General features: G+C 35.9%; 1 protein-coding gene across 1 annotated transcript in view; it reads right to left on the bottom strand.

Annotated features, from left to right (window-relative positions):
* The window catches only part of Ush2a (usherin), a 635,341-nt gene that overhangs the window by 177,493 nt on the left and 434,659 nt on the right, over nucleotides 1–23,189 (bottom strand). The window contains exons 44-46 of the mRNA XM_042681986.1: nucleotides 14,407–14,616; nucleotides 12,820–13,022; nucleotides 7,083–7,195 (exon numbers count right to left, since the gene is read on the bottom strand). Of these exons, the coding sequence (XP_042537920.1) occupies nucleotides 7,083–7,195; nucleotides 12,820–13,022; nucleotides 14,407–14,616 (526 nt within the window). The remainder of the gene's footprint in view (nucleotides 1–7,082; nucleotides 7,196–12,819; nucleotides 13,023–14,406; nucleotides 14,617–23,189) is intronic.

Here is a 23,189-nt window from a genome sequence, read left to right as displayed (position 1 = left end):
AGCTCTGGGAGATGGGGGATCAGAGTCTTTGAGATGTCAGGATGACTAAAACAATGTTTGAACTATCTGAACAGAAAGCTGTATATTTCTATTGACAACAACCAGAACTGATGAATGGAGTTTATAATGGAATCAAAGGAAGAAAGCAATAAGTGTTCAGAAAGCCAGGGACAAACTGAGAAAGATTAGGAGGAAGAACATGGATTAGGAGGAAGAACAGATTCTGCTTTGGGGCTTCAAGGCCTTCTCAGTGATAAAGATGCATTTACAGGAGCTAAAGGAAGTAGCATGTCTAGGAGGAGTTTGTGAAGGGGAAAGAGGTAAAGAATGGAATTATGTATGGCTTTGTTTGTGATCATTTGGGTAAATACCCAAAAGTAGGATTGCTGGGTCATAGGGGAGCTCTATGTAGAGTCTTTTGAGGAACCTCCATACTACTTTCCAAAGTGGTTGAACAAGTTTACACTCCCACCAACAATGCAGTAGGGTTCCCTTCTGGCCACATCCCCTCCAGCATCTGTTGTTGTTAGATTTCTTGATTATAGCCATTCTAACTGGGGTAAGATGGAATCTCAGTGTTGTTTTGCCTTGTATTTCTTTTATGGCCAGAGAAGTTGAGCATTTCTTCATGTGTCTATTGGCCATTCTTATTTCCTCTTCAGAAAAGTCTCTCTTTAAGTCTTTAGCCCATTTATTATTAATGGGCCTTCAATCTCCAGTACCACCAAAAACAAAAACAAGGAAATTGACAAACCCTTCTCCAACACAAAACAAAACCATGATTTAAACACACACACACACACACACACACACACACACAATTTTATAGATTTTGAACTTCACCTCAAACTAGCAACCACTGAAAAAAAACCCAGAGATGAAATCAAGTGTAGGTAGAAGAGATTCCTAATATCTAATATTATACTATTAAAAAAACAGAGCCTAATAGCTTCATTCCATATTTGATGAGACAAAAATGGAACACCTCTACCCATAAGATTTGACCTTTTATGCCATGGTGAATTCCAAATTATTAAATAATTGGAAAATATTCTGGAATTTATAAATACTCACTGTAATTTAATCTTCATGTAGAGACACACAAACTATCTCTACCATACAGATTTCTGCAAAGTTGGTGTATACAAGTTATCCCTGGCACCATTCAGTATCGTTAGTCGAATTTTAAAGCAATTATTTGTGAGCACTGGAGGAATTACGCCGTCATCTTCTACATCTATAATATATTCCCAAACTAACTGGAAACCAAAAAGGAAAAAAAAAATCCTTTCCTTGTTCCAAATGAAGGTAATAAAACCCATGATCTCTGCTCTGCTTCCCGCAGCTTCATGCCCTGGCAATCATGCATTTTGGGATGCTAGCAGTAATGTCATAAAAAATCTTCCTTGTTTATGTTCTTTTCTTATCTTTCCCTTCTTTTGGGGAATACATAAGTAAACTTCCCAGACAGCCTAGTTGCCCAGTGAAGCTGTTAGCTGGGGTGGCTGTCATATTTCAATCAAAGCTGGAGCCAGCCAGAGATCTTCATCCAGGGCAAGTCTCTATATTCTCAAGGACCAGAATTAATGAATTACCTATTGATTAAATTCCACTCTAGCAAATCCACCAAGGAAAATAAATGAACTACCCAGGGCACATGTAGGCCATGCCCAGACATGTCTGGGCTATCGATCAGTAGTTAGTATTCTTTGGGGACATAGAAGCAGCTGATGATAATATGACAAGTATGGAAAATGTAATGTAGAAATGGACTTTGCTTCCGGAGGAACAGCTTATAAAACTAAAGCAGTCATCTGATCTTTCTACATTTGGGTGTTTCTTTGGCTTATATATAAAAGGAGAAACATGCATAAGGGCTTGAACTACATTTGGTGTAATCAAATGCCAGGTATAAATTAAGGCCAAAGATAAGATGGATGAGTGGATGCATGCCAGGTAACCAAACAAGCTCTGATGCTATCTGTATATTTGTATGTTATTAAAATATATAAAAGTTAAACTTTATTTAATGACATTGCCTTTACCCCAGATACACAAAGAATCTAAGAAATACATGTTTGATTAGCAACCAAATTGTTATTTTGTACTGTCTGTATGTGAAGTTAGACTACTAAGATTTTTTTTTTCTGGGAGAATTTCACATTTGATTTTGCATATTGCTAACATAAGAGAGATTTTTAGAAAACCAGAATAGAAACATAATTAACACGTATTCATTGCCAGGAGTATAATGAAATTATACAAACAATAATATGCACACAGGAGGCTAACTGCTTTGGTGCTGGTGTATTTTGATTAATGGCTTGGCAGACTATACTGCTCATTCGAGTCTTGCTTTTGGAAACTGTTACGGTGCTTGCTACAATGGATCGTTTTAAGAAAGGAAAGGTTTGATTTGCCAATATTTGGTTGTGAATGATGTCTATCAAGTTTTCAATAGATCTCAGCCAAAGGCATTGTAATGAAGAAAATACATAGTAGGGCAGGACTTCCTGTACTGGCCAACAAGGAAGTACCAATTATAACCTGTCTCTCCCACTTATTACAATGGAAAAAATCCATACCTAGGTATGTGAGGATTCTGAAAAGTTACCAATGGAAGGCAAATCAAGAAGGGAGCCAAACAGGGAGGAATGAATGGCACAGGAGGTAATTTCCAGTTTTCTTCCCTTGCATCTTTAACCGAAGGGCAGTTACAGTGTATAATACTGAACTGAGAAACAAAATCTCAGACAAGCCCAGTTTTTTTGGCGTGGTGGCGTGGGGGAGCATTCCCATTTTGTTTTGTGGTTTTTTTCTTCTTCTCCCATAAATAGCCCTGAGGAGTAGTAGTATTGTAATTGCTGTTGCAAAATAGGAATCTACAACTCCAAAGAAACCTTTTTTTTTCTGTAGAGAGAGGGACCAAAACAGGGTCCCTCTGTGGTCCAAAGAATATGCAGAGAGGGGAATCTTTTTGGGGTCTCTGTATTTTCCTCTCCCTTCATTGCCCCCAAAATTTGTTTGACTTTTTAAACAGGGTTCGAATGATCACAATTTAATATTCAAAATGTCATGGAAAACAATCTAAACCACTCAAAATTGAACTAATAAAAAGCAGTTATATAAGTATCAGACAAAATGGACTAATGACAAGGAAAATTATGATAAAGACACAGAAAGGGGTAACATGCAACCTAAAGGGATCAGTTTATTGAGACAGTAGTTCTCAGTGTAGACGTACCCAATACTAGCACGTCAAAGTACACCAGGCAAAATCATATCTCGAAAAGAGGAAACAGACAAAGCCACAATTATATTTGGAGGCTTTGAATGTCTTCTTACAATTGATAGAACAACCTGGCAGAAAATCACTAAATACATAGATAATCTGAGCACCACTATCACTCAATTTCAGCTAATTGACATTTATAAAACACTCTGACAAAAGCAGAATACATAGTCCCCTTAGAGGCACATTGAACATTTACCAAGATATATCATATTCTCTGCCATAAAACAAAACTTATCTAATTTAAGAGAAAGGAAAATTACAAATCTATATTTTCAGACAATAAGAGATTTAAACCAGAAAACCAGAAAGGAGAATCTGAAAAGAAATCCCCAAAATGTTTCTAAAGTGAACAAGCTCCTTCTGAATAATCTAGAGGTAAAAAATTAAAAGAAGTAGTGAAGAAGGTATTTTGAATAAGTAAAATGAACATTTCAAACCGTGTAAGAATCACACAAAACAGGAGTCAGAGGAAAACTCAGAGCAGTAAATATTACTCTTAAATCAATAATGTAAGCTATTCCCTTTAAGAAATGTTTTTCTGAAGAAAAAAAGGAGAAAGAAAAAAATCAATAAAAAGAAGAAATCAATTGAGTGGAAAACAGAAAATAAGATAGTAACTCAATAAAACCATAGTATTTTTAAAAGATCTACAAAATTGATAAAGCTTTAGAGTGACTTTTATAATAAAAGAGAGAATATCAATTTAGACTCTTAAAAAATTTTGCCTATAAATTTGATAAGTCTTGTGAAATTAACTGACATTTTCCATACATGATAATAGATCTTATTTTAAAAAAGTTGTCTGAACCACTTTAAACTATTAAACTGATTGAGGAGGTAAATGAAAGAAAATCCAAACAAATGGATAATATACTTTACTCAACACTTGGAATGTTTTATATTGTGAAGATGACTGTGATCCACAGATTCAATGCTGTTCTCATTAAAAGCACAAAAGTATTTTTTAGTATATTTGAGTAAAGTGTTTCTATAATCTGTTGTGGAAAGACAAAGCAATGTGAAAAGCTAAAAACCAAGTTTAAAGGTCAAGGTTACAAGAACACAATTTCATTATGTACTATAAAACTATAATAATCAATGTTATATAATGTTAGAATATAGACATAAGTATTGATCAATCGAACAGAACAAGTAAAAAATGACCTACACCATATGTTTGATTTTTGCTAAAGTTCCCCAGAACACTTACTTATACAAAAAATTATTCTTGTTCCATACCTTAGTTTATATAAAATTAACACAAAAGGAATTAAAAATGTAAATTCAAAATGTGAACGTCTAAAGTTCTAGAAGAAAAGACAGGAGAACTTTGGTGCCCTTGAATCAAACAAGGGATTCTTGTATACAGAATATCAAATGCACAAACCACAAGGGAAAAAATGATTAGGCTATTAAAATTTAAAACCTTTGCTTTGTAAAAGCCACAATTACATAAACCAAAAAGATGAGCCATAGACCAGAAGAAAGTTTTTACAAACCATCTGACATGAATAATATTCAAAACCTATATTGAAAACTCTAAATCCTCAACAGAAAGAAAACAGTGCATTGAAATAATAAATACTGGTAAAAATTTGAGGAGACGCTTCATTGGATTAGATAGACAAATGCCAAATAAGACATGTCAAGACAATATGAGAAGTCATTGCAGAAATATATTAAAAATTAAGTGCATTACTAAATACTATTAAAGTATCTAAAAAATAGAAGAAAATAACACCACATAATATCTAGTTTTAGTGAAAATATAGAGAGACCCAAGCATTCATAGAATGTTACAGGAATGTAAAGCACACTTGTAATCAATGAGAAAGCATTTACGGCTCAACAATCCAATTCAAGTGAAACAAATGAGCACCTGTTTACATAAAAATCTGCATATATGTATGTTTATAGAAACTCTTTTCATGAATACTGAAAACTATACAAACAATATAAAAATTGGGATACTTTGGTAAAATTGAATACTATGTACATCAATGTGGAAGAATCTTAAGGATTCAGTTAAGTGAAAGAAGCCAGACTTAACTTACCGTATACTGTATGATTCCGTTTATACAGAAAGATAAAGTTGAAGAGATTAGAAAAGAGCAGTTTTTGCTCCATTTGGAGAAGGGAAATGAAAGGCCAAGTTGAAGAAATATTTCTATATATGATATCATATATCATATTATATATGTGCCAGTACAGGGGCTTCAGTTCTGGGCCTGGACACCATCCTTTAGCTTTTTCACTCAAGGCTGGCATTCCACCACTTAAGCCACAGCTCCACTCTGGCTTTTGGATAGTTAATTGGAGGGAAGAGTCTCACAGACATTTTTTTCCCAGGCTGGCCTCAAGCCATCATCTTCAAGTGTTACCCTACTGAGTTGCTAGAATTACAGTGAGCCACCAGTCTACCCATTGAGGGAATATTTGGCCATAATAGACTTGCTTTATATCTTGAGTATTGGCGGTGTTTTCATACACTGTGCTTATATCAAAATCCATTTATCAAAATGTTTTTGGAGCCCAAAGGGTGAATTTTAGTGGAAGTTAAAAAACAAAGACTTAACTGTGAGAGAATAATTACAAATAAACTCAGGAAACCAGAATCTTTCCAATGTTTGTCATTATTATAATCATTCTCGTCTCTTCATGCCCTTTTTGACAGAATCTATATTTTATGAGTGTCTTAAATTGCCTATTCAAATTTGAATAATTAATTGGTATTTGGCTGGGTATGATACTCTAAAATGAAAATTTCTTAAAGTTCATTTTAATTTTATTAAATTGAAACACATACTCATCCTAGAATAGTTATTTCTAGCCAATGAACACTATACTATCTCACATTGTTATGATTTTGACAATATGAGCACTTCATACTCACTTTCTTTATTTTTCCAGATTACAAAACATTATCATTAACTATAATCACTTTGTTGCATAATAGAATTATCAGTAAATCAATACATCAGAAATTTGATCAATACCTATTTGATAGAACATATGCTGAAGGAAAGGTATGATTTTTGTCACAAATAACTACGAATCATCATTTGGCGTTTTTTTTTCAATTGCCAGTTACTAGTCACCCATTCCCAAAGCCTATATATTATTGCACTGAGTCTTTTGAAATGATTCTTAGCAATTTTAATCTATCATAGATGAACCATTCAGAACTGAAACATTATCCCACAGAATGGTGATTTCAGTCACCTCTTCCTCAAGCCTCAACCTGATGTGCAGAAATGGAAAACGGTCATCTCACTTTTGGCTTTGGAAAGGATATTAAATCTTCTTATGACTATTAACTATGAATTGTGTAAAAGAGCTCCCTTTCAAATAGTCAGTTCTCAGTCACAAAGGGCAACAAATAAACAGACCCTCCCTATCTCATGAGGCAGACAATGATCTAAAGACTATCTGTTCTATGCATGTGCATGTATCTCTAGCTTTGGCACCATCTGTTATATGTAAATCAAACTTTTTCAAAACGATTGTTGGAAAGTAAGGATTCCAATTAAAATTTTGTTTTGCATCACAAAAGGACTCAGGAAAGAGCACCTTTAAATCATGCATTCGTATAGTTGTTCAGAGGACACTGAATGAGATAAGTAACAGGAGAGAACTCAGTTTCAATGGTACGAGGTATCCACTGAAGATGAACACCTGGGAAATAATATCAAAATTGAATCTATACCCATAGTTACCACAACTCTTATAGCAAGAAAAAGATTCATGGCTGAGGGGACCTCTAGATTAATGGGCAAACACTTGGTACCTTGATGTGATGCAATCAATGATGGGAGATGGTATGTCACTTGGTGTATCTTCCACAGTGGTGATTTGTGTTCCATTGCTTTTCACACAGGAATAATTTGTGCAGACCTCCATCTGTAAACATTAATTTAAAAAGGAAAAATATCTGGCTTACTTCACTTCATATGATTTTTTTCTGTCTTGCCATTCATTTCTGTATTTATCACATTGTCATGATCCATTCATCTACTGAGGTCAGTTCCAACTCTTAGCTATGGTAAATAATGCTGTGATGACTACAGTGCTGGTAGCTTTAAGGTGTCTCTCATTTGTAAGAATTTGTATATGTCTAGGATAATCCTAGCAGATGAGCAGAATAGCTCAATAGCTGTGTTTATATGACAATATAAGATGATACTAAGGGAAATGAACTCCAAGACATGGACACAAGAGGTTTTCCTTTGTTGTTGTTTTCAATGTACTATGTGATTTCTTGTTGTTGTTTTTTTTTTGTATTTTTCCCCCTATGATTTATCCCCTGTTGCCCTTGTTACCACTGTATTTGATTTTGGTACCCTGGTAATATATATATATATATATATATATATATATATATATACATATATATATACATATATATATATATACATACATACATACATATCTGAATTAGGGAAGGCAAGGGAAACAACAAAATGGTGAGACAAAGGACAAAGGGGGAACAGTGCAACAATGATACTCACAAGAAAATATGTTGGAAATGATCTGTACAACTTGGGGAAGGTGGGGGGGAGGGAAAGTGGGAGAAAAATGAGGGAGGAGGTGACAAGTTGGACAAGAAATGTAATGACTACCTTACTTATGTAGCTGTAACCCCTCTCTACCTTGACAATAACATAAAAAAAGAAAAAATATAAAAAAGAAAGGAAAACTATCCAAGGCTCTTCAACATACAGACTAACAATGGACTCCATCCATCTGCTTTCACTTCATGTGAATCTCTCCTATCCTCTACCAGTGCCTCTTGGTTAGAAAATATTCATTTTTGATGTGAATAGGCTCCAGTGGGGCGTTCAGAGCATACAACAGAAGTAGGCTCAGGACAATTGATATAGTCATCAGCACGGTGATGTTTAGACTCTGGTTCCAAACATCCAGAAAGAGAAAGGCATTAATGGACTCAGAGCACAGACAAGGAATGGAAGATGCCCAGGTGACAGTTGGCAAGCATAATAGCTTATCACTGTATGCTGAGCTCTAGATCTATAACCAAGTAGTGCAATGATGATATCTCAGGAAGTCTTGATACTTTATAGAAAACTGCCTAAAGGCTAATGCCTACTAGAAGAAAAATGAAGCCTGGAGAAGCCTTTCAATATGGCTGAACTATTTTATATCTATTCCAATTGCAGTTAAAGTTTTTACTTTAATCACAGAGAAACACATCATTTCCTCTGCCCCCTTTAATCCTGCCTTTAATCAACCCCCCTCCTTTTTTTTTTTTTGCTGGTCCTGGGGCTTGAACTCAGGATCTGGGTGCTGTCCCTGAGCTTCTTTTGCTTAAGGCTAGTGCCCTACCACTTGAGCCTCAGCACCACTTCTGGCTTTTTCTGTTTATGTGGTACTGAGGAATCGAACCCAGGGCTTCATGCATGCTAGGCAAGCACTCTACCACTAAAGCACTTTCCCAGCCCTAGTCACCTCCCCCCCCCTTTAAACTGATTAACTGATTAAGAATTGTGGAGGGGATCGGCATTAGTAATACAAAAAGAATACATGCAAGTAGAGGCAGGAAAGACAAATGAATTTACAAAAGGCTTCCAGTGGAACATCTACTGGGTTTTGTTCTCAAGGGAGAACCAAAGAGACACATCACTTTCCAGTGCTAATTTACTTTTGTTTTCTAATACACAAAAAGAGGAGTAAGCTAGTAGTTACTGATGATTCTTAACTATTAATTCAGTGCTTTCCAGTGAAGCAGTTCTCTGATTTTTCCATTGGCATCAGGAGAAAGACAGGTGTTATCTGCATTGTATTCAGTAGATAGTCATTTTAGTCTTAGGCCAGTTTATTTTTAAAGTGGAGTTGAAGAATATCTTGATAATACTATAATTTTGAATTATTTATTGATGCAATATAGACTTTTAAAGTAATGGTTAGTATATGTAAGCACTGTCAAGGAGTAGCACACCATTGTCAAGTACAATTAAATCAAAAACAGAGTTATGTGAGATTTTGTCTCAATTGGTATTAGATTAATTTATCATAGTATAAAATGTAATTGTCTTCATAGGTATAGAGTTATTTCCATTGTAAAAGAATAGACTATTTGCTGGGCACTAATGGCTCATATTTGTAACCCTAGTGACTCAGGAGGTTGAGACCTGATGATCACAATTCGAAGCCAGACTGGTCAAGAACATACAAAAGTCTTCCTTCCAATTAACCACCAAAAAGCTGGAAGTGGAGCTGTAGCTCCAGTGGCAGAGTATCGACCCTGAACAAAATAGCTAAAGGATAGTGCCAAATCCCTGAATTCTACTGGCACTAAAAGAAAAAGTAACATGTTAAGAAAAAAAATAATTGCAGTATTTTTGTTTCAATTCAACAACTTACTATTTCAGTGTTCCCATGTTGACTTAGTTAAATGCCTTTTAATTTGCATATTGCAGAGCAGAAAACTTCATAATTCGCTTTGATTATTTAATTAAGTAAAAAATTGTCCCATTTGAAAAAACAATTAAATCAGAAATAACTGTAAGGTAGATTATCTTAAAAATATAATGCTGTAATAAGATTAGTGCTACAAACTGTACATGTAAAAGGAAATGTTCGGTTCTGCGATGCATAAAGAAATGAATCAAAATCAATGTAACTAAATTTGTTATATATTTAATATGTGCCAAGTACTATTATGGCACTTAAATACTTTCTAAATTTTTGATTAGCATGAAATGATAGTACATATTTATGGGGTTCCATGTGCCATTCTACTATATGTACTGATCAAATCAGGATAATAAGCATTTCTATTTCCTCATTCCTTTATGTTTGAAGACTTTGAATAATTCTCTTCTAGTTATTCATAAAACATATCACAGGGCTATTGTGAATTATTATTATCACCCTGCCCTGTTGTGGAATGCAGGACTTATTCTTTGCATCTAACTGTGTTTTGGTACATCCTATACAATGTATCTCTAATCCATCAACTGTCTATCATTCTCAACCTCTATTAACAACTATTTTACATTGGGATCAGCTGCCTCTAGTTCCCATATAAGATCAGATCCTCACAACTACATTAACAAGACTTTAAACTGAGAGGCAGAGAAATCAGAAAATGGGATTAAAGTGGTAAAAAATGTGATTATCTGTTTTGCACTTTATTATATCTTACTGCGTTCTCAACTAAATATTGAACATAGCTTTAAATTCTAAATGATTTGGGTCTATTGATACAATTTTCCATAAAGGTTTACTTTTGACGTTAGAGGAATATGACATTATGCAATCATTGTTAGTAATTCTGCCAGACTTTATCTTGGGATGTATTCTGATGTTATGTATAAATTGCTTAGCATATGAATGAAACAAAAATATAAGGGTTTACCTTGTGTATTTTAAAAAGCAATAGAATTGAATAAAAATAAAAAATATTTATTTTAAAAGGGATATCTAAAAGAATGTATTCAAGGAATACTCAAGCACATAATCTGCTTTAAAAACCAGTTGCTTTTTGTTTTTTACAGAAGATGAGTAATAGATGTTTAATTTGTAAGTCATAACAATTATACAGTGATTTCAAGTGATGCCAATTTGCCATTATAATAAAAATCACTGGATATTTAACCCCAAAACTTTCAGAATTGCAGAATTTCTGGACTGTACAAGTATTCCTTAAGATTAAATTTACCAGGCAGAAGAGGCACTAAAAACAAAACTATGTCTATGTCTTTTTCCATCACCTAAATGTGATCCAAATATTCTCTTTTTGAGAAAGCTTTTTTTTTTTTTTTTGGTCATGGGGCTTGAACTCTGGGCCTGGACACTGTCCCTGAGCAATTCAGCTCTCAAGGCTAGTGCTCTACCACTTGAGGCACAGCACCACTTCCAGTTTTCTGGTGTTTTTTGGGGAGATAAGAGTTTCACGGACTTTCCTGCCTGGGCTGGCTTTGAACTGCAATCCTCAGATTTCAGCCTCCTGAGTAGCTAGGATCACAGGCATGAGCCACCAATGCCTGGCTCAAGCAAGCTTTTGAACTATGAAAGTACCTAGATACTGATATATCAACTCTCTACAGTTGCAAAATTGAACTACACATGTGTACCCATGTGGTCCTCTACCTCTACCTCCAGATTATAGACCTGTTTGGTCTGCAAGGAGGATAATAGAGCAAATCCTCCATTATTTGCCTGTGTGAACCTTATTTGTAAATCTATGTCTAATAATTTTGATTTCTATTTTATAATTGGATCCCTACCTGGTTGAGATGTATATGGACTCACTCTAAAATCCATGAATAGCAGACTTCATGCCCCATGCTACCTCAGGTAGATTACTGGAAATATCAGATTGTAATGAAAAAATGGTGACATATCATTCTCATTTTACCAAGTACCTTTTGATGTGGTTTCTTAGCAAGCCAAGTTAGTGAATCATAATGGAGGGAGGCTGAATTATTGGTTGTAGACAGATAGTTATTTGAGTTTTACCCTCAAGTGTTAGGGACAAAAAAGAGATAATGTCTCTGTAATTTGCTGTTTCCTTCATGCATTTGCATATTTGGCCTTGATGTTTCTTATATCTTGACATTCTCATAAGATTTTTCATTCCTGAGGTTCAGTTTCATCTTTTATCTGTTTACCAAAAAATATAAACTCTGTGTTTAAAATCAATAGACCCTGAAATGGTCAATGAACTGGACTTGAGGTAGCCACATTTTTGTAGCTTAAGGTTTTGTCACATAAATGTATACATATTTTTCTAGGGCATACTGGCTTTTCTAGGGTATACTGGTATAGGGTATATTTTTCTAGGGTATACTGGCTTCATGAGATTCTCAATAAATTCTAAGGGCCAAGCATTTAACTACTACTTCTTCACCTATGTGGGGCCATTGGATGTGGTGAAAGATGAATGGATATATTCATTCCAAAATCAGATGAAATATTTAAAATTTTCTGCTTCTGACTCTTGTGTTTTCCTGTTATATTCAGAAGTCAGAATGCTAGAAGTGGATTGAATATTTTAACTCAACTACCCTTACAAAGGAGAAATTGACACCAAGTAAGTTATGCCACCTCACCAGAGATGCTTAGATTAGTAAAAACAAAACAAAATAAAACAAAAAAACAAAACAAAACACCCCCCCCCCAAAATCTGACTAAAAAGAAAATCTTCACATTCATAGGCTGACTCTGACTTCAATATCAGTACAAGATTGAAGAGAAAGGTCAAGTGGTAAGATTTATTTCGATTATGAGGACAGTTCCTTTTTGCCAGTTAGCTTTGGATCACCATCCTCATCACCACCTTTGTCCATCTCTCCAGAGACTCGCACACTTGCCCCACAGCCAACAGATTTAATTCTGATCAATTTCCCTTTTCTAGCACTCCCTTTTCCCACCAAATAAACACATCTATAACCCAGGACAGAGAATATTCACTTAGAGGCATAGCTCAACATGTTTTATTTAACATATCCATATGTTTAGCCATCAAAAAACAAAACAAAACAACAAAACAATGCCCTAACCTGAATGTCATAGATAGTGAAGGGAGACAATCCTCTCAGAATAAATGATTCAGGCACATCCATCCCTGTCCTGTACAGCTTATTATTTACATAGACAGAATACTCCGTGACAACACCATTTGGGTTTGAAGGAGATGTCCAGATGACACGTACAGCTGTACTGTTGATGATGACAGCCTCTGGAGGAGGCATGCCCTGAGGCTCTGGAATTAAAGGAAGAAAACGGAATCAACTCCAGCTGTCTGGGAAAAAGCACTTGTTAAACTCAATGCAGATGAATATTTAGGTTGAGCAAAGGGTTCCTTGCTTATCTGCTTTCCTCTGATGAACTTATCACAGTCTGAAGTCCTCTGTAAATTGGCTTATTATACTCTCAGTGAGGAACCAGAAGAATTGGTGGCAAAATGCTTCATACCACCAGCATAAGTGCTAATATTCAATACTATGTGGCCAGTGGGATATGATGATAAATTATTCCCTCTGCCTGCACCTCTAACACACATTAAGTATCATCAGTCTTTTTGTTTTTTTTTTTTTTGTTGTTGTTCTCATCCTTTCATTCCATACTTCCAAGAGAAGGGGTAGAGATGGAGAGGGAAGAAAAGGAAATTTGCTCCTTAAGGAAAAAAAAAAAAAATCCCTGAGTTACACTGAGGCTGGTGGAACGTGAAAAATCATTTGCTGTTACTAGCTTGTAACTCAAGCAATATGAAGCAATAATGCAATATTGTCATTATGTAAATGATTTTGAGTGTTGATTATCGTAGGTAATGATGAAATCTAACATTAGGAAAAAAATCTTGCTTAGCGTTAAATTACACAATTATTCAAGTATGTCAGTGATAACTATGCAAAGACCTATTTTTATCACAAGAACCATCTTAACTAGTTGAAAAATTGTCCTTGTGATTCATCCTATTTTCTAAACAAAAGGTGTTGACCTTTGGCACTGCAATGGGAGATGGGTTCCCCACTTAAAGAGCTCTGCTAATGACCTGGAACCCTTGCTTGGGCAGTAATGATATTATAATGTTTATAATGAGATTTTTATAAAGCCAAAAGGATTAGAAAGACCATTCTGAATACATTTCAGATTCACAAGTTGCCTCCCTTGCTTCCTGCGCCTGACTAAATGGCTTAGAAATGAATCACAGGCATTTTTTCTCCCTGTTGCTGAACTTTATTCCACCTACCACTTCTGGTGGTTCAGGGAGAACCCTTATTGTTCATGGCTGTTATTTAGCAAAGCATACTGTTTCTGAAAGAAGAATCTTGCAGGAGGAAAGGTTTCTAAATGTCACCACGTATCGATGCAAACTGAGCTCGAAAGTAAGCAGGCACTGAATAGTACAGGAGCAAACTGGGCTAATATCCCATTATTAGCTCCTGTGCGTCTCTTTCAATGGGACCGCATATTGATCAGCCACCTGACAACAGCAGGCACTTCAGCATTTTAGCCCCGACCTCCCCCTTCCTTCCCACACCGGAAATTTTATAATGGAGGCATGATTGATCTCAACTCTAGAAAGAATCAATCGGTTTCACTGGCTTGTCTAAAGTGGAGCATCTCTTTGGGTCTGGACTCACCCCCTTGGCCGGTGGTTGCATGCAGTACTGTACTGTTGATGCTGTACATTCCATTGAAGAGGGAGATAAAAATCTCATACTCTGTGTTTGGATTTAAGTGGCCAATGATATAAGCGTTGAGGTCTGGGGGCATTTTCAGAGATTCATTTGAGGAAGCAGAACTCCAAAACAGTGTGTAATATTCAACATCCCCCTGTAGGTCTTGGAAACCTGTTAATTGTAAATGAAGAATGTTATCAATGTGGCTGACGTAAAAGGGTTTGAAAGAGGAAAAAAAAATCTCTACCGTTAGCTATTTCTAGGATGAGAGAAAAGAAAGTTGATGGAAAAAATCTGATGATCTATAAAATGCTCTGGAAGTTTCTTTGTACTGGTGCTGTTAATTTATTTTTTAATATATATTCTTCATATTCCATAAGTAACTGAACAGTTTTGTGTTAGAAAGAAAGCCAGGTACACATGGCTCATGCCTATAATCCTAGCTACTTAGGAAGCTGAGATCTGAGGACTATAGTTTGAAGCCAGTCCTTGAGACTCTTACCTACAATTAACCACCAAAATGCCAGAAATGGAGATGTGGCTCAAGTGATAGAACAGCAGGCCTGAGCAAGAAAGCTAAGGGACAGTGATTATGCCCTGAGTTAAAGCCCCAGTACTGACTGGGGGGAGGGGAAGGGGGAGAGAGGAGAGAAAGAAAGGAGAGAGAGAGAGAGAGAGAGAGAGAGAGAGAGAGAGAGAGAGAGAGAGGGAGGGAGAGGGAGAGGGAGAGGGAGAGGGAGAGGGAGAGGGAGAAAGAGGGAGAGAGGGAGGGAGAGAGAGAAAATGCTAATTGATAGAAAACCTTTATTGAACAATTTTTATATTCTCTTTATTCCATATCTAATTGCACAGTCATTTTTAGGACCACAAATCCAAATTTCTTTAAGTTTTAATCTTTTTTGTTGGTGTTGTTGGTTGTGGGGCCTGAACTCTGGGCCTGGGTGCTGTCCCTCAGCTCTTCAGCTCAAGGCTAGTTGCTCTACCACTTGAGCCACAGTGCCACTTCCGAATTTTTCTGCTTATGTGGTGCTGAGGAATTGAACCCAGGGTCTCATGCATAGGAGGCAAGCACTGTACCACTGAGCCAACTTCCCAGCCCTGTTCTTATGTTTTTTTTTTTTTTTTTTTTTTTAATTGTGGGGCTAGAATTCTGGGCCTGGGCACTTGTCCCTCAGCTCTTCAGCTCAAGGCTAGCACTATATCACTTGAGCCACAGCGCCACTTCTGGCTTTTTCTGCTTATGTGGTGCTGAGGAATGGAACCCAGGGCTTCATGCATGCAAGGCAAGTGCTCTACCACTAAGCCACCTTCCCAGCCCCTCATGGAATTTTTGATTACACAAATTTGTTAGAACAATTATGAAAAGAAACTGAGTAAAAGAAAAGTATCTAACACATAGAAAACTTCCTTACGTAAGTAACAGAATCCCATGAAGAAGTCAATGTTAATATAAATAGAGGCATTTCCTGACACAGATTCTAAAGACATTTTTAATCCACTATGTGGTACCTGGCATGATGCTCACTTAGACTTCCTTTTATGTAAATGGTTGATACAGCAGGGCTATAAGCATGTCTCCATGGGGACTGATGCCAAAGGAACCTAGAATGTTATTTAAATTTAGGGCTCTCATCCTGCATAGTTCATTGTATTCTGTTTCATTTTATTCTCCTATGTTTTGAGACAGTCTCTTTCCCTCTTTATCTAGCCTATACTGACCCCAAACTCATGATTGTCCTGCCTTAGCTTTCTGAATACTGGGATTACCAACCATAACACCATAACTGGCTGATTCAAAGTGCTTCTATGATACAGACAAGCGCTTCAAATATGGTCTTGGGGAGGAGGTAGTATATTGCTCTACCAGCATCAGAATTATTTTTAAAGACTGAAGCAGAGATCATCACCTTGGCTTATTTTAGAATAGTGGGTGGGGCTAGGGGAGGTTGAAATTTTGTTTTACAAACCTCTTGAAATTATGAATCACATTATACATTAAAGCAACTTCAGTAGCTCTAGTCCAAGCATTGGGAAGAAAAGGTGGTGTTTATCTTTGTCCTTCTTGAAATGTGATTTCTCAAATACGTGAGATTCAATTATGAGGAATGTGAACCCTAAGATATGTATTCAAATTTTTTTTTTCTTTCATGTGATTGTTTCTAACACATTTATAAGATTATTTCTTTGTTGTTTTGTATGTCCCTCCCCCACAGTATAACCCCTGCTTTCACTGTATATGATGTCGGTATAATCTGTGGAGGGGAAGGGGAAAAACAAGTCGTTTAAATAAGGATACAGGTGGACCCGTTGCAACAATGAGATGTACAAGGCATTATGTTGAAAACGAACTTTACAACTTTGGTGGGGGTGGGGCGGGGAGGATTGGGTGGGAGGACGGGGTGGGGGGAGGATGGGAAGGGATGGGAAGGGGAAACAAAGGAGGAGGCTACAATGCTTGATAAGAAATGTACTCATTATCTTGCCCATGTAATTGTAACCCCTCTGTACAGTATTTTCACACACACAAAAAAAAGAATAGCTTTGGGAACTTATGGTACTATCTTTTAAGGACATCTTTACATTAAGAACTTTGTCTCACATAAAAAATGAATGTTAGGTTTTTATTTATTTTTTTTGTTTTGTTTTAAGTTATCCTAAGCCTGCTACTGCTTTTACTTCAGCTATAGAAATATTTTTTTCTCAAAAAGTGGGATGTGCCGGGCGCCAGTGGCTCACAAGTATAATCCTACTGACTCAGGAAACTGAAACCTGAGGTTTGTGGTTTGAAGCCTGCCAAGCAGAAAAAGACATGAGACTTTTCTCTCCAATTAACCATCAAAAAGTAGAAGTGGAGCTGTGGATTAAATGGTAGAATACTAGCTTTGAGGACTGGCATATAAAAAATAAAAAAAGATAGGATGTGACAGTATGTTTGGGAGAGTTTGTATCAAGAGGACATTATTAGGAATTGATTCATATGGGGATTCATATGCTTCTTATCTGATCTTACAGTGTGAACTATAAACATGCATAATATGATATCAATATTACTCATTCATAAGAATGCTTATTTGTATCCTTTAACATTTTAAACAATAATGTCTGTCACAGGAAAGCCATGTGGGTTGTGAATGTGAAACTTTGTTCTCTCATTAGGAATATTGTTTATGGCTTACAGTCTCATTACTCACTGGTATGTACCTTTCAGTATAATGGGCCATGGTTTAAATTTGAAGTTCATGTTCACGTAAATTATACATAGTATAAGGAAGAAGACCAATCAAAAAGTCAAATCATTATGATATTCATGAAGTGGTTCCAAAACTCTACTTACAAATGTAAACGGATTTTATTTGGGTTAGTATTTGGGTCTTGTATCTCTATTAAGCCCCGTGAATATACCTATATATCTGTATTTAATTTATTAGGACAAGCTTAAGATAAACATAGATCATATGTCAGTGTCTAGATGAAATCCCACTACATGTTCATTCTCAACCTGATACCATGTGTCAATCTTTTGAAATAGAACAGAAGCCATTTTGCTGAGAGTGAGAGGAAACCTGTGGTGTGATCCATTGTTTAGGTCTTACTGTCTGTTACAGAAGGTTGTGTGACTAGGAATAGTCAGCATCTTTGGCCAACACATGCCATTTCTATCCAACCCTGTGTTTTGTCAAATCTAACCCAATACTTCTCTTCCTTCATTCATCTAGCCATTATACTCCAGAGTAAAACATGAGCAAAATTAAGGGGAAATTCCATTAATTTAATTTTTCCTAACTTTCATGTTGGAAATATTGAAGAATGTTCTTCAGAGGATAGAAAGAATCAACAATCAATATTGGGGAAGCTTAAGAATTGATGCTAAGTATTAAGTCACCTGGAATAAATAGTTTGGCCAATTACTATATAACAATAGTAATAATAGTTTATAAAGCAAATAATTTGAAAAGCACACGTGAGAAAGGTGAGGAAAGCAATAAAATTTACTTCAAATTGTTTATCATTAATAAAACAGAAAGACATGGAGAAATAGCGAAAACCTCACTGATCACTAATAACATTTAAAATACACTACAGAAGATAAGAATGATGTCAAAGATTTCTAGAACTGACCAATACCAATGTTCTTCCTATCAAGTCACTAGATTACATCTAGATTACATTTTCAGCCACCTCATTTTTGCATCTGGTTGAGGTCCATAGTTTGGACTGAAGTGTTCAGTCTCTAATGTTTCTAGTTTTTCAATCTAGGAGGAGGCTCAAAAGCCCTAAGGGATGGTAGACATGTGGACAGAAGAGTTCTAGGTCTTTAAATTGTTGGTTTATATTTCTGGATGAATCCCATTAAATGTTATAGAAAACATAAGAGCTACAGGATGGAGGCTTTCAAAGCTATTACATTTAGGGCTATTTAAATTCGAAGTGATTAGGTTTGTGTGTGTGTGTGTGTGTGTGTGTGTGTGTGTGTGTGTGTGTGTGTGTGTGTGTGTTAGTACTTTGGGCTTGAACTCAGGCCTCAGCTTTTGCTTGACATTTTCACTTGAGTCTGGGCTCTAACACTTGCACTTCTTCTTTTTTTTTGATGGTTAATTGGAGATAAGAATCTTACGCATAATTTTCTGCCCAGGTTGGCTTTGAACTGAGGTTGTCAGATCTCAGCCTCCAGAGCAGCTAGAATAACAAGTATGAGACATTGTTGCCCTGTTGAAATCCAAGTATTTTTTATGGCAAGTAAGTAAACATATGATATGCATATGATTGGGAGGTCAGGATTAACTACTATTTTGTATTTGAAGCAATAAGAAAGCATTGAGAGTTCTTGTTAGAACATCAGTCAACTGATTTCATATAGTCTGGAAACCACAGATCCATGATGGGGTGCTGTCTGACTTGGTTTCTGGTGAGTGCTTTTTTTCTGGCTTATAGATGATTGCCTTCTTGTTGACACTTTATATGCCCTTCTATTTGCACACAGAGGAAATGGGAAAGGAATGGAAGAAATGGGAAGGGGAGACAGACAGACACACAGAGAGAGATAGAGACAGAGAAAGAGACAGAGAGACAAGAGACAACAAAGAGGGGTGAAGCTCTCTAATAAGACACCAGTCCTATAAAATCAGAACCCATCTTTGACCTCACTTATCCCTATTTCCTTAATACAGCTACACACAGAGTTAGGAATTCCAGGTATAAATGGTAGAGGACACAAACATGCTTGTAATACATGTTGGTTAGCTTAAAGTCTTCCTGGAATAGCGATTAGCATCTGCTCCTTACATGCTCTTGAATTATTTTTAGAGATTATTTTCAATGTCAGTTATGTCCTCTAGATCTCTTGAGTCTAGATCAGGGGTCAGCAAACTGTGGTCTATTGGTCAAGCCTGGCCTGTAGGACAAATATGGTTCACCAACTCTTTATTCACAGCCTGTGAGCTAAGAATATTTTTCTACATTTTCAAATGGTTGTGGGAAAAAAATGAAAGAAGGACAGTATTTTATGACATGTAAAATTATACCAAAAGAGCGTACATAAGTGTCTATAGCAATGGCTATTTGATGGTAACCTGTTGTTCAGTTGCTACACATGGCAAAGTCATTTCCATAGAGACTATCTATGGCTTCTGGAGTCTCAAATAGTAACTATCTGGCCTTTTATAAAATTTCTGGATCAATTATATCAATTGTATTCGTTCAATGGATCTCCTAATTTATTTATTTAGGACTGAATTCCTTAGCTATCTCTCACTAACAAGATAATGAAGAGATGGTTGTTCAAATATGAAAACCCAGAAGATCACTATTAAATTTATTTTATAATAGAAAAGAGGTATTGATCTCCCTTATAGATATTCTCCAATTAGAGGAAGTGGTGCGGTGGCTCAAGCAGTAGAGCACTCTCCTTGAGCTGAAGAGTGCAGGCACAGCGCCCAAGCCCAGAGTTCAAGCCCCACGACCAACCAAAAAAAAAAAAATATAGATATTCTCCAATTAGAGTTCAACTTTCCTCTTTCTATACTGTAGGAAAAGGATATGAGAACAAATCAGTAGTTCCAGGGATTTATTATTAATATTATTTATAATTATTATTTTATTATCATATTGCTACATTATTTATTATTAATTATTATCATTTCAACTAAATGTATCTTTTATCTGAATGTCTTGCAAAATTATGATCAGGGTTAATAATAGAGAAGGTTTATTAAATATGGTTTCCCTATTTGTTAGATATTTTGAAAAATGATGTGGAAGGTACTATGTACATTTTAGAAATATAATAATATGAAGTGAGTACATAGTACTTAACAAGTGTCATTTCCTTTTTATTACAATATTTTAGTGCACTTGTTTTTACCTCTATGTTTCAAAATAAGAAACTGAGACTTAGTGAATTTTTTTGAGTTAGTGAATTTAAGTGACATATTTTAGTTATGATACTAGAAAACACTAAATCTGTGATTCAAATTTCAGTCTCTATGGTCCTAAAGCTTAGTTTAAAAATCACTTATTAATTTGGTCTTTGGGTCATTATTTTAATCTAGTTACAAAAATGAGAGATGGTAGCAGTAGATGAAGAAAAGGACTTATGGCTCAAGTGGTGCAATGTTCAGAGTTCAACCTATCCAGTCCTGCAAATAACAATAAATATCACAGGAATATCTTAAACAAAGGGCTACTGGAAGAAAAGAAAAAGAGAGAAAATGGAAGAGAAGAAGAAAAAGAGTGAGCAAAACAAAGTGTGAGCATTTGAAGGCTGGATGAGCCACTGGAAGACTATAAAGTGGACGACACTGAGGTAACTTTTCACTTCCTCATTCTCAGCATTTACTATGGCCAGAGTGTTTCTTTGCTCTTTCCTAGCCATCTGTGACCCTGTTAGTGAGCTGGAGGCTGGCCTCTTAGAGGCACTACCTCCTCACCATGCTCCCTTTTCTGCTCTCTCTCTCTCTCTCTCTATATATATATATATGTATGTATATATATATATATATATATATATACATATATATATATATATATATATTTGGTTGGTCATGGGGCCTGAACTCTGGGTCTGGGTACTGTACCTCAGCTCTTCAGCTCAAGGCTAGCACTCTGCCACTTGAGCCAACACTTGTGGCTTTTTCTGCTTCTGTGGTGCTGAGGAATGGAACCCAGGGCCTCATGTATGTAAGGCAAGCGCTCTACCACTGAGCCACCTTCCCAGACCCTGGGGTTATTTCATATTTGCTTTTAGTTTTGCAATGAACAGTTAAAATGGGAAAGATCTGACCAATTCACCACAGAGCAAAACAACCATTAAGGCTAGGTGCATGAGAAATAGCAGATTGGATGCTCAAGTTTTAAATCTGAATTTGGGTACTGCTGTTGCTATATATAACTTTTGGTAAGCAGTTAAGTGCCAGCTTCTATCTCTGTAGAGTTTTCTTGGGATTAGATAAACACTTTAAGTGAAGGTATTTTTCTATCTCTCCTAATAAATGTAATTATTATGAACCACCAATATATCATAAGCCTATTTTATTTAGACATATATGTATGTACATATATTTGTTGTGTGTGTGTGTGTGTATCTTGTGAAGTAGAGACAATGATTTCATGTTTTTCTGCAACCAGGAAGATGGGGTCAAGCTTGATGAAAATAACCAGCCTGTCTAAAAGACGGCCATTCTGTAGTACTAGCTGCTATTTATCTTTCAGCACTGTGGGAAGAGTTTCACCCAATTATTTTATTTTTAAGGGGAAATCTCAAAATAATCATCTTTAAGTAAAATTGTTGGGACAAAATGCTCTTTTTTCAAATGTTCTAGGTAAGATGAATATGAAGAATAGAGTAGGAAAAATGGTGGATGTATTGCCAGTTCATGGTATTTGCTTTTCCCAAAGCAAAACAAACTGAGGAAATGGAAGGATGCATTTATTTCATATTTCAATATGTCAGGTTCATGTTAGTAATTGGCACCTCTAAAATTTTCTGTAACTTATGTTTGTCAATCTGTGATTGGCCAAGTCTGACCAAACACATTTTTTTTTCTATCAAAACTATAGGTACATGGAGAGAGGATCATAGTGAAGACATAGGTTAGAGATGACACTGATCAAAATGCATTGTATGCATGCATTGACATGAAGAATTGAAATCTCTTATCACTATGTAAACTATATAAATAAATAAACACTATTAAAATACCTTTTCTGATTTTTTGAAAGGCCATTTTTACACAGGAAATATGTATACACCTATTCCTATGATTTTGAATGAATAGTTTTGTTAGAGCCATTGTTTTGTGCTCTTCAGCATAGTATACTATCTGCCAGGTCTTTTGTACCAATCAAGGGGAAAAAAGATGTAAAATGAAAAATGCAAAAATTAGGTGGTCCTGTCTCTGAGGAGTGACTAGTTTGCCTAAGACAGCAGGTGGCACAAAGAAAAAAAATGATACCACATGACACATACCTTATCTGCTTCTGAGAGTTAACCTTTGTGCTCAAAAATAGTCACCTGAAGAATTTCTAAGTTATGAATAGAAATAACAGCAGATTGCATTACGTACATCCTGAAGGTCAGAGGTTCCGATTACTAAGGTAATGAAACTTCACCGAGCTGCTTCAGATCTATTAGGTTTGTCAGTTTTTATAAGCAAGCTTACTTCAGGCATGCAATTATAACATAAGGGCTTGATATTGGTGAAAACTCAGCAGCCGTATCTTCCACACTAAAGTATTCAAATGTCACA

The sequence above is a fragment of the Dipodomys spectabilis genome, unplaced genomic scaffold (genome assembly GCF_019054845.1).
Source record: "Dipodomys spectabilis isolate Male_0828 unplaced genomic scaffold, ASM1905484v1 ptg000069l, whole genome shotgun sequence".
Taxonomy (NCBI): Eukaryota; Metazoa; Chordata; class Mammalia; order Rodentia; family Heteromyidae; genus Dipodomys; species Dipodomys spectabilis.
This window is presented reverse-complemented; position numbering and strand designations above follow the sequence as displayed.